The sequence below is a fragment of the Apis dorsata genome, unplaced genomic scaffold (genome assembly GCF_000469605.1).
Source record: "Apis dorsata unplaced genomic scaffold, Apis dorsata 1.3 scaffold_44, whole genome shotgun sequence".
Taxonomy (NCBI): Eukaryota; Metazoa; Arthropoda; class Insecta; order Hymenoptera; family Apidae; genus Apis; species Apis dorsata.
The window spans coordinates 1,719,508-1,732,852 of NW_006263346.1; the positions used below are offsets into that span (position 1 = coordinate 1,719,508).

The following is a 13,345-nucleotide window of genomic DNA, read 5'->3' on the forward strand; positions in this document are numbered from 1 at the left end:
ATTTAAATAAAATAATTTATTATGTATATATATATATATATATATACATATATATATATATATACACATATATATACATATTAAAAAATTTTGTTGTTAGTTATTATTGGATAAGAAATTAAACAGTTCTTCTGCAATTGATTATATTTACTTAAAATTCTTTTACGTTTATTAGTGATGATGAATAGTGCAAAAAATTGAGTGTAATCGCGCTCTTTTGATGTCAAAGATAAGATATTCGTTGTATGAGTCATATAAAGGTAATTTAAATTATTTAACATTACAATATGACTATATCAAATTGTAAATAACATAAATAATTTTTTGCTACTTTTTGTAAAAATTGAAACATTTCATATTTTTTAAATATTCATATAATTTATATATAACAAATAAAATTTTTTTTATAATTTGGAATTTAGAAATATTTGTACTACATAACTTACCAATAATTATATTATCATTGCTTATTTCTATATATTTCAAAATGATTAAAATATTTTTTTAGTAAATGGATTCAATTATTAAGTAGGAAATATTTGATATAAAAATTTTTAAACACAAAATATAAAGAAATACAGAAATTCTGGCACATGTTTTCAATACTTTAACATTATTTAACAATAACAGAAGTATAAAATATAAATAGTACCAATATAATTTTCTGTTGTTTATGTTATCTAATAACATTGATTATAAGTAATCAGTGCTTTCCTGAGATGCTAAAAAGTGTATGATGTTAAAATTTACATAAAAATGCATGTATATCATTAATATCAAAGCACACTACGATTTTCCTTTCTTGAATCTTTGTCTTGCTTGTGCTTTACTATATTTGGGATGTTTTTCTTTTTCATTATTCATTTCAGTTTCAATATCATCAAATTCTTCTTTGTTATCACCAAAAAGATCCACTGGAGGTTCCAAAAGTGATTTTCTCTGACATTTTATGAAATAACGGAATCCTTTTGCAATGCCAAAACCCAACATTGCTATAGACATTGTCAATAAGGCCATCAAAAGAGGATGTTGCATCTAATGAAAAAAAAAATAAAATAATCATTATAAACATTTGTTTTAAAACTGATTTCTAAAACTATTAAATCAATTTAAATACCGTTAATGTAGGTTTATTTGTAAAAACATAATCTGCAATTACAACTATTACACCAAGTATGATACCAACACCAGCTCCAAGCCAGGGTATTTGTTGATCAGCTAAAAAATAATTTTACTATTTACTATATTAATTTAATATAATTTTTTTATAATTTTTTATAATTTTAATATAATTTAATATAATTTTACTTATTTACTATATTAAAATATATAAAATATTTTTAGTATAATTATTTTAATATTATTGATACCAATACCTCGTTTGTCTTTAATTAATAATCGGGACACTCTATTCATTGCCTCTAAAATTGTTGGTTCATTTGGTTGAAGGGATAAAGCTTTATTGTAAGATTGAAGTGCTTCACTGAAACGAAATGTTTGTGATTCTACTTCAGCTTTTCTAAAATAACCCTATAAAAAGATTAAATATGTTATGATTTTATTCAATATATATAAATATATATTTTGCAAAATTTATTTTTTATTAATAAACATAAGAATATTATAAATATACCTTGGTCCAATCAGGTTTTAATTGAATTGTCATTAATGCATCTTCCATTGCAAAATGATATTGTTGTAATTTTAAAAATGCAAATGATCGATTACTATACAAGGAATAATTTTGTGGATCTAGTTTAATGGCATGAGTATAATGAAACATAGCTTCTTCGTATTTTTGTTCTTTTACACACGCGTTTCCACGTTCCTTGAGATTTTGTACCTTCAATGAAATTGTGATAATGTAATAAGTAAAGTACCGCAATATTAACTTTAAACTCTTTCATAACGTAATATAGATTAATTTCAATATTAATTTACATAAAAAGATGTTATGTAAATTATGTTCGTGTTTATGTTTTAATTATTAATTAATAATTATAATTATATGTTTAAAAGTAAAAATTATAAGTACTAAAATATAGATACGAAACAGTTATAAACGCTTACCTCTGCTTCGCGTGTGTTCGACATGTTCACAATAACTTTGGCAATTAATTAAAATAAATTAAAATAAATAATTTTATAAATTATTATCTAACGTATGCGTTATCATTGTCCTTCAGAGTAATCGTAGTTAATCTCTTATCTATTAAAAATAGTCAACAATAAGAAGCAATCGAAACACCTGCCATGTCGTTTTCACCGGTAAGTACATGCGCGGTGAACATTGACATGTGATACTGCACTGCGCATAGTCCTCCACCCGTTGTCAGCTGTATTATGTTAAAAAAGTTTAAGTAAAATAAAAATACATTGATACTTCTAATACACAGTATTTTTTCATTAAATATTGTTAAAAAACTATCCATATAAAAATGGACAAACGAATTTCATAAAATAAACAGATTTTTTTCTATTCGATTTGAAAAAAATGATCGAAAATTATCAAATAAAAAAGTTCCTATATTTCGATGAAAGTTTTTTATTGAATTAGATTAATTAGATATGTATGTAATGTAATGTGATAATAATATGTGTATATTTAAAGTTGTTTTGAATATATATTGAAATACATGTGTACATAAGACATGTATTAAGAAATTTTGTATTTTTAATAAAAAAAATAGTTATAACCTCTTTTTATATTATAACCTTTTTTTTATATGAAACATTTTTCATCATAGACAATAATAATGATATAAATCAAAATAATATTAGATAAAACAGATTGTATTTCATATATTTTTATATCATCAATTATTATATATTAATGACATATATAGGAATATAAGAATTGAATTGATTCAATTTATGTGTGTATTTAAATACATATAAAATAGAGATATAATATTTAACGACAAAAAATTATAAAAATAGGAAAATAGAAAAAAAGAACAGTTTTTTTTTATCATTTTAATATTTGAAATTCTCCATTTCATACAAATTAAGTGGGGGCATTATAATACAAACTTAAAATATATACATCGATATTTCGTGAAACTTCTCAAATAACTATGCAACTCATTCATTTAATCCATAATCTCTAAATTTCTTTTCATTATTATTGATTTATTTATTTATTTTTTTATATGTTTTTTTATTTCGCTCGAACCTACATCATGTATACTGTGCAACGAAACTGGCAAGTCGTCTGAATAAATATTTTTTTTTAATTAGCCGTCAAAATTGATTACGGCCAATCTATTACTTTTAATAAACAGCATCCATAATATATAAATGGAGAATCGGATACAACCTCATTTTAGTCAGTTCGACGAATGGAATTAGAGGTTTCTCGACAAAACACTCTGTCCTGATTATCGACGAAACGACAGGCACTAATAGCGAGTGTCAATATTATTTTATTCAGATCGATTATTTGTATCAATTGCTCGAAAGTAACGATCTTTGCTGTAAAATTGTGTTTCAAATAGACTTTTCTTTTTTCTTTCTATTTTTCAATGACATTTATTCGTTTTCATTTTTAATACTAATATATGATTACGATATCTTCGACCAAAACATTCTTGGTGAAAATAACGGATACTGATCATTTTTCGAGTACAATACAAAAAAAAGATCGATATAACGGACAGATTAAGAATCCTTACGATTATTGGAGGACAAATGGCAAACATTTGTATTCTCGCCAAGTTGCTGTACTTATTATTGCCCAAGTGGGACGGAAGTCACGGATGATTTTGGCACTCCTGTTTTATTTTCTAACGCCTATTCACCTATGCGATCCTTTTCTATTTTTCCTACGTGCCTTTTTATCTTTTATTTCATTTGTCTTTTAATAAATAAAAATTAACATTATAACATATTATTAACATATTAACATATCAATCGCAGAAATATATATGTATAAAGAAAAAAAAATTACAATTCAATATAAACATTTTTTTTTATTATCTTCTATTTTTTCTATTATGTTTAATTTTATTTTTACTGAATTTTAATAAAAAATTCAATAAAAAATGAATAAATTTTAAAACAATGTTATGCAAATTTATCAGAAACAATGGAATACGATTAACTGAAATGAGAATCACATAATTTAATTATATAAGCAGAATATGACAAAACAAAATAAAAAAGAACAGTCAGGAAAGAAGTGAATCCGCACTGGGACGAAAACTTGTTTTCTACACGCAGCACGTGCGCAATTCGATCATTGAGTCGATCCGATTCTCCATTATCACGAATCGCCATGTTTACCGTATATATACGCTTTTCATTTTTTTTTCTTTTTGTTTTTGTTTTCTTTTCTTATGCACAACCCACATCAGTTATTGTTACTCGTTACTGTAAATTGTAAGTGTAAATTGATTTTTTTTATCCAGACTTAAAATACATTTTATACATACTCCGTTTACATTCTTGTGTAGTCGTCACCATAATCGTCGTCGTATGAATTGTCAAGCAGTAGTCGTCATACAAGAAAAAACACAATATGTATTTAATTATTACATATCTATATCGTAGCTTGATCTTATTGTAAAAGCCATCGACTTACTCACGTTCTTTTTTTCTTCATTCGACAAAGAGAACATCATCATTCTTTTTACATATTAATTATATTTTCATTACGTTCACAAGTTTCCATTCTAACCTCTTCTTGTTTCTTTTTTTTTTTTCATGTTCCGAGTAGCATTTTTATAATTTTTTTCTTCGTACAATTTTCACACGTATATATTTAACACGCACGGTTCTTATGTTTTCTTTTTTTTTTTTCTTTTACTCTCGAATAAAATAAAAGCACGCGGGGAAACGGCCGGAACTATGCGTGAAACAGAATCGTAGTAAGAAACGGAGGAAATTGTTTCGCGCAATAGCGTTTCGGTTCTGTGTGCCTCTCGCCGATAACCACAAACTGAAGAGTCCACTGTAGAAAAGAAATTGTCTTTTTCTCTCTCTTTTTTCCCCTACTTCTCTTTTTCCACCGGTATACTTTGTTGCTATTCTAACTATATAATAGTAATTCGTCAACGATTATACCAGGCACGTTTTGATTTTGGAACACGAAGAGATCTACGTATAACAATTATATTTACGGGGAATATCCATGGACTCAGTTGTGTTGCAACATATATCTTTTTTAGGTATTAATTAGGCATTAGATATAACATTTAATTCATTTCGTGAAAATATTTCAGTAGTAGCTGAAAACATAACCTTAACATCACAATTAAATCTTAGATCTACAATTTTGTTTTTATTATTTTAAACGAAAATTTCTTTATGCTATACTTAGTGAAAGTGAATATTAATTGAAGTAATTAGGGGATTATATACGTATATATTATAGAAATCATTAGGAATGAAAAACTTCACTAAAATAATGATTTTATTGAATAAAATTGGAATATTTAAAATATATACTATATTAAGTGATAAATTTATGTTTTAGTTTTAGAACGATCCCCTAATAACTTTGTGAAATATTTTAGAACACTCGCGACTATTATGAGACATTGTGTTGCTAAAATAATTTATATATGCTCTTTATAAGGCAACAGGCACACGTTATCTAGATTTTTACTATAGTTTGATTAAAACATATGCATATGATATGACTTCATGAACAATTATTTGATTTACATATTTGTTTTGTGTTTACACAACACAAACAATTGGCCAAATCAAATTCAGATAATTGATACTTATTATGTTTTTTAAATGCGAATGAATTTTTCGTATTATTTAATTGTTAATACTTTTAATTATACATCTTCTATATAAATTTAGGATTAGCTATTAACATTGATAAAAATATGCCAATTTAAAATTGATAATTTGTAACATTTCTCGTGTATTCAACATTTAGACAAAAAATGTTCCCCGCTTACAAAAAATATGATTTTTTTTAACAATTTAATTATACTTGGAGATAAATATTGATTTTGAACCGTCGCAACATTGCACGTCCCAGTCTAACACTCGAGGATAACATAATCGAATGATTAACATATTTATGTAATAACATTAATTAACATTAATAATAATAATAATAATAATAATAATAATAATAAAGAATAATAATTATCATAATAGTAATAATAATAATAATAATTGTAATAATAATTAACGGAAGAAAAAATGAGGGGGAAAGAAAAAGGAAGTAAAATAGAATATAATCAACAGAGAAAGAAAGACAGAGAATAATAAATCTGTTTCTTTCCCCCACATATATCATAGTTGTTCCGATATCGGAGAGAAATATACATATTTCTTCTTCTTCCATTTATAATCATTTATTATCAAGTTAAATCGTTTTCCTCCTGTCGATAATGTTCCACGCAGTCATTTATCGCACTTGCCAACAATATTTAAATATTTTTTTCTTTTTTTTATCCAGTTTTTGCCTTTGTATATATATATATATATAGGTAATGATTGCAAATATAACTATATAATGAATACATGAGCCTTTGTCAGGGGAAGCAATGCAGTGTCGTCAATAAGAGTCGCATATTATACATATATCTATCGACGGGATGATCCATTCTATGGGATCGTTTAATCATTTTATGTTGTATATTTGTATTTGCGCATATATGTGTGATTCTTTATCTATTTTTGCTTATCGTTCATTTATTCGTCAAATTTCTTTAAATATAAAGAAAAGAGAAAAAAAAAAAGGGAAAAGAGAAAACAACAAGTTTCGTTTTTTTTTTCTATATCGTTGTCGTTCCATTTCCCCTGTTCCTTTCATTTTTCGAAAATAATGGAAAAAAAATGAAATTTTCAAAATCATTAAAAGACAATATTGGCCTCGATCGGTAAAAATGATAATAGCTGAGAGGACAATGAAAAGTCCCAACTTGCCTTCTATACATTTTAAGTCATCATATTTTATAAATCGAGTCATTCAATCATGTGAAATAATATAAAAAGCACTTAGAGAATATAACTTTCTCTGATAGTATGCAATAATTTTTGTATTTCTTGATAATCGCATTGAAATACCAATCTCGTAATCATTCCATAGACAAAAGGCATCCATCGTCGTTTTTTATCATTAAAACCAATGAAAACAATTTCGATACATCATTCATGGTGAGCACGAGATTAGTTTCTATTTCTTTATTATTACTATTTTTTTTATATTTTCTATTTTTTTTTTTTTTTTTTTTTTTTTTTTTTTTTTTTTTTTTTTTTTTTTTTTTTTTTTATATTTTTTTCTTTACAAACCTACTCTTAGTTTGATATGGGTAATAGAAATCATGTTTCTTCGTTCTCCTTTATTTTAATTTTCTTCACCGTCCAAAGTAACATTCATGATGATTTTTAATGAGTATATTTTATACTTCTCTCTTTTTCGCGTATCACGAAGTTTCCTTTCTTACGTTTAATTCGATTTTGTTCCTTGCTCGAACACCATGGATAATAAGATTTTATAATTGAACAAGTTTCTCGATAACTTCGATGTGACGGACAAAAAGGATGGTTGAATGTAAAAAGTCAGGTATTATTTAATTCTAAGATCATGTAATTAATCGATATCTACATTACTAATAATATGTACTAATACAAAATAAATAAAATATTTGTTCAATTTATTTTGTTTCAGTCAATTCGGAAACATTAAGATGTGTTCGAGCAAAGTTTAAAATTACCCAATATCTATGTATATTTCTAAGGCTATTCCTGTACAAAATGATGTCACATGCTTAGATCATCAAGATTAATGAATGTTATGTATATACAAAAAATTACGACTTCTTCATGTCTTAACCTCTCGAATGTTTAAACGTTATTTTTTTTTGCTATAGATACATGCATACATACATGTTAATCCAAATTTTATAATAGGTTATGTACCCTTCGTATTGTATATTTGCAAAAATCAATTTATATATATCAAAACGTTAGCTCATCGGACGCATCATTATAATTAATTAAAACTTAAATGTTTTGATACAATAGCGATAATGTTTACGATTAATTTCGATGTATGTGGAAAGATTTGAAAGATCTTTCCCTGTCGATAATATTCAAATTATAAACATTTTTTGCGATTGTGAAATGTATATATTTATTATGCGAATCGTAAAAGCGTAGTATCATATCGCTTAACATAAAAACAATGACGAATGAACAATTCGCGCGTTTTACGTCATTGTGTCGAAGAAGTTAACATTTCGATTAATCGTGTCAGACAACATGGAATCAACGAAAGGAAAAAAAGTGATCACGGGATCCCATTCTATTATATTGCAAATATAGGTTTCCAATTGATGAGATATTTCTTCATCGAATCTCTATCGAACGAAATCTTTATGCAATCTATGTTACAAAAGATTGTTACAAAGATTCTAACATCACAGTCAAAAAATATAGTACTATGCGATAAACAAACATGTTATACCGCTCGTCAGGTAACTCATTCGTCAGTAAAAATCTACTATAATAAGCAAGGAAGAAAATGACCATAACAATATTTTCAGGTCTAAATTATGCCCGTTTTGTTGTCCAATAACTTGTCACGATTATCCTTTCTCTTCCCTTCCCTTTATATCTTATCACATACGACAAACGATTTATGTTGCAACAATAAGTGAATCTTTAATCTTAATTCGAAATATTCGTCTCTCGTAAGAAACTTTGGAAAATTTCTTCGTTGTTAGTAATATCTCTGAAAGCATTCGCCATAAGAATTCGAAATCACATTTCGACGAGAAACTTCAATATCATGTTGCAATGAAATGGAAATATTAGTATATTCACACATTATGTGTCACGCGAAAAAGAAAGAATACGATTGGAAATTACTTTTTGTTGGCAATTATGATTTGCGCATGTACGAAATGCAGTACCGAACTAGTCACGCGATCTATACATCGTTTAATTAACTACTTAATGCACTTCATTTGGATTGATATGATTTTACGTATCGCATATTTTTCAACTTAATTGATTGATTTGTTAAAAACAAACGAAAATGAAACTTCCTTTATTCGAAAGCGTAATTTTCTTTACTTGGGTATTTTATGAAAATCATAAATGAAATTGGAAAGTTTGCTATAAGATTGATATACCAGAATTGTTTTGTCAAGACACGAGATCTTTTTGTACATGTGTTATAATGATCATAAAATGATGGATAGTGTAATTAAAAACCGGATTTTGTATAATTAGATAATCAGTAATATTAGATATTTCCTTTCTATAATTGCAATTTTTAATAATAAGTTTGTTGATATTAAATCATATTAATTAATTGATTATTATTTAAGATTAAATCAGATATTTGAAAATAAAACAAAATACATAAAATAAAATTTTAAAAAATGTTAAAAGATAAACAAATATATCTACGATTGTAACCAAATTATAAATTTTTATTTTCTAATAATTAGAAATATTGTTGAAAAAAGCTCTATTATTTTATGTTATAACATATCATAACAAAAATATTTATCTTTATTTCATTGAATAGTTTTAAATTTTAGTTTTAAATCTAATATATTGCATGATTATTTTTAGCATATGTTTTAAAAATATAGCCAATGAGTCATTTTAATTACGAATTTAGATTTAAAATATTAAAATATTGTAATAAACAATTCTGTTGATGAATATTTTAAATGATTGTATCAAAATTCGTTAAAAAAAACTCAATCTTTTTCTAAAAATAAATAAATAAAAAAAAGCAAATTTACCTTCAATTGAAGTATCGAAATAAAAAATTCGAATTAAATATTGATTTAAATTTTCAATGGTCTTTGATAAAAATCTATTACATTTAATATTCTATTTAATGACTTAAAATATTTTCAGAACACACGTCGAAAAATATGATTAACAAATCACAAGATAAAATTTTGTATATTATATAACCTATATAAGAGAATTTTTTTTAATTCGTTTCTCATGTTTATAAAGACTGTATCCTATAAATCATTTTGATTTTTTTTCTTAAATCGTTCTCCTCGCTTAGCCATATGATGGAATACTATATTCATGCAACATTATATAACGAGAAATTTTTCTGTTATGTCAGGACGGCCGAAAGAGGCAGTGGAGACAGGGATGGACGAAAAAACTAAAATAATCTGTTGCTACTCTTGTAATAATTTGAAGATTTGATTAATTGGAGATTTGATTATCGAAATTATCAGAATTATCGGGAAAAAAGTATGATGATAATAAATAATTAGAAAAAATCTGAGTAATCTTTAATTATTGAGAATATATTTTTAGCACATGAATGTTTAAGCTTTTTAATCTTTGTCCTTTTAAATATTTTATTTTTTTTTTAAATTTTAGAGAAATTGTGCAAATATTTTTATTATAATTTCATTTTTAATAAGAGATTTTTATTATATTTATTTTACAATACATCTTAATTAGCATTTGACACATAAATTTAAAAAATAAATTTAATTTATTTTTAACAAAAGTGAAAATTTTTAAAAACATTCACAGATTGAAAAGTTTTTCAATTTTGTTCAAGCGTTATAATGAGGAATTTTTTATCAATAGAAACACTAACAAGTTTGAAGCGAAAGATTTTGCAAAAAGAATGATCGAAGAAATCTCGTTTCGAAGAATATCCAAAGCGTCGACAAACTGATAGGACTCAGCGACACTTTACGATTATTAGATGATTAACGATCCGACATTTAGAAAGAGAAAGGGGGACCATGAAAAAAAATATAAAAAAATCGACACCAATAAAACACCAATGAAAAATCTAACAACTTAAATTTTAATTTTATCTAAAGCGCGGCACATCATCTCACTTTTTTTTCGTTTTACACAACTTCCTCAACTATACGAAAGTTCTCTTTTTAAAAATTTATCTAAGTATATGTCATTTCGATAATGATACGTTTTCTCCATGAACAAGGAGGAAATGAGGAGTAAGGAAAGGGAGATAGTTTCTTTACAAATGATGCTTTTTTTCAAAACTCGTTAATATTCTAATAAGTTTCTAATAAGTTCCTTCTTTAGACATCAAAAGAAAAATATTTCTGAAAATTTTCCTCTCTTGTCAATGTTCATACGTATTAATATCGTAAGAAATAATGCACATGGAATTACACTAAATATATTGTATATATATATTTTTATAATATATATGTATATATGTATAGTCATTATACTCTTGCTTCGCTAAAATTGGCACTTGGATTTTCTGCTTTTTTTCTTTTTATTCTTAAGCTTTGAAAAAATTAAAAAAAAAAAAATTTAAAAAAGGAAAAAAAGAAAAGAAAGAGAGAGAGAGAGAGAGAGAGAGAGAGCCAAAAATTGAAACAGACATAATAATTAATAGAATTTACTGGTCGAAAATTTTGATTCGTGAAAAAAGTCTGATACTGTTCTTTCTTTACTTCGTGTTAAATATTACACAATGACGTAGATGATAAGACATTACGTATATATACATATACGTACACGTGTATATATCTGAAAATCGATGATAAAGTGTGAATTATTTTTCGAAGTCTTCCATTGATTCAATGACCTGAACGTGATTATTTCATCGTTTAAACAAATCTTTTGAGAAATTAACTAAGAAGATAAATATATTACTTTTTTTGTTAAATTTGTGTACAAACAAATAGGGAAATATGATAATACCGAATAAAGAATGATTCATAAAGGAATGAAAATAAGTAATAAATAATAATAATTATATTCTTTCAAAAACGAATGAAACATAATAGAAGAAAATTTTTTTAAAAATTGATAAAAAAACTGGCAATATCGAAAAATAAAATTTTAAGAAACAAAAAATTAAAAAAAAGATAAAAAATAAAAAAATGTAAACAAGAGATTGATCTAAACATCTTGGAATTTTGATTAATCTTAAATTGATCACGCGATCTTCGATTTTGAATATACTCGACGATATCAAAACGCGTGTTTATAAATTGCATATGATTGATACATGTGTTTGTAATTTCGATCATTCAAATAAATTCGATATCAAAAGTTTTGAGAAATCAAATCTGTAACGATACAATAAGGTAATAAGGAAAAAATGTAGGAGGCAATAGAAATGAAATTCTTTTCGTTTGAAGCGTTTTAACAACAGAATAACGAAATTGATAATATACAGACGATCAAACTTAATCATTACGAATTATCAAATGCATTGTTAAGAGCACTTACTTCGCTATGACGTTATTTTTTTCTATACAGATATCATTTATTTCATTTAGTTTTGAGCTTATATACTGAGCTTCAAATATTTTTGCAAGTCTGAAAGAACTAATAATGAGATAAATCTCTAATGTATTATTCTCATCTGATATTCTGTCATTTCATGCATATTCCATTGAGTATTTGGATCCATTAAATGTATATACTCTCACGTTTGAAATGTGGCGCTATTATTGCATCGTTTACTTAAGTTGCACTTGAATTTTATGATTTTCTATGAACCGAGTGTTTTTTAATTCAGTCTCTTCAGTATTGTTTCTGCTTCAATTTGATTATGATTTTACACCCTTGATTGATATTATTTATATACATATTGATTGTGACAATAACAAAAATAAACATGTAAAATTTCATAAAAAATTGTACATAAAATTAATTGAAATTAATCAAAGAAATAAAGAGAACATTATTTAAATAATTGATTTAAATTTACTTTTTTCTTGGATTATTATTTTATTATTTTTTCTTTTTAAAATTTACTATTTACGTCATAGGAATGTTATAAAAATTTAGTATATATAAATGATATATATACTAAATAATTTTATTTGCTCTATAATCAGCACGCAAATGATGAAAATATAAAAATTAAAGTTGGAATATTTATTAATTATTTTAATTAATCTAAATACGAATATTTTACTGAACCATCGTACACCGAAGTGAATATGTATGGCACAGTATGACAACATTAAAAAAATTTTCTCTCTTTTACGCGTTTTCTTTTTATTCTACGCATTATATAAATACCTGTTGTATATAATTACATTCACTATTTTTTCATTCTCTAGTTTGATTGTAAAAAATGGTAAAGTGTAATGAGAGTAAAAAGAAACGCATGAATTAATATTTCATAATTTTTATTATATTTTTTTTTTTCTTTTCGTAAATGCAGGGGAAAAAGAGTGAGCAAAGATAAAATTGCCTATCAATTATATCTACAAAAAAAGGAACATGGTCCAAATTAAATAACAACGAATGATTCCTATATTTTTTAGTTACAACTAAAACCATAACTATTTCGATATTAGCATTTTTACAATTTTCATTTATTTTCGTGAACTCACACACGATAGGTCTTATAATGATATATATATATATATAT

General features: G+C 25.1%; 1 protein-coding gene and 1 long non-coding RNA gene across 2 annotated transcripts; one reads left to right on the forward strand and one right to left on the reverse strand.

The window, feature by feature from the left end:
• Positions 1-129: 129 nt before the first annotated feature.
• Positions 130-5,344, reverse strand: LOC102675575 (small glutamine-rich tetratricopeptide repeat-containing protein beta-like). Its single transcript, XM_006608797.2, has 6 exons — positions 4,434-5,344; positions 2,071-2,336; positions 1,634-1,843; positions 1,377-1,530; positions 1,118-1,218; positions 130-1,035 (listed from the first exon to the last, which is right to left on the reverse strand). The coding sequence occupies exons 2-6, from the start codon at positions 2,092-2,094 to the stop codon at positions 787-789; spliced, it is 738 nt and encodes a 245-aa protein (XP_006608860.1). The 5' UTR covers positions 2,095-2,336; positions 4,434-5,344; the 3' UTR covers positions 130-786.
• A 1,906-nt stretch (positions 5,345-7,250) lies between these two features.
• LOC116186632 lies at positions 7,251-8,486 on the forward strand. The gene is made up of 2 exons (XR_004151648.1): positions 7,251-7,557; positions 7,640-8,486. It is a non-coding gene; the product is annotated as an uncharacterized LOC116186632 (long non-coding RNA).
• Positions 8,487-13,345: the final 4,859 nt, after the last annotated feature.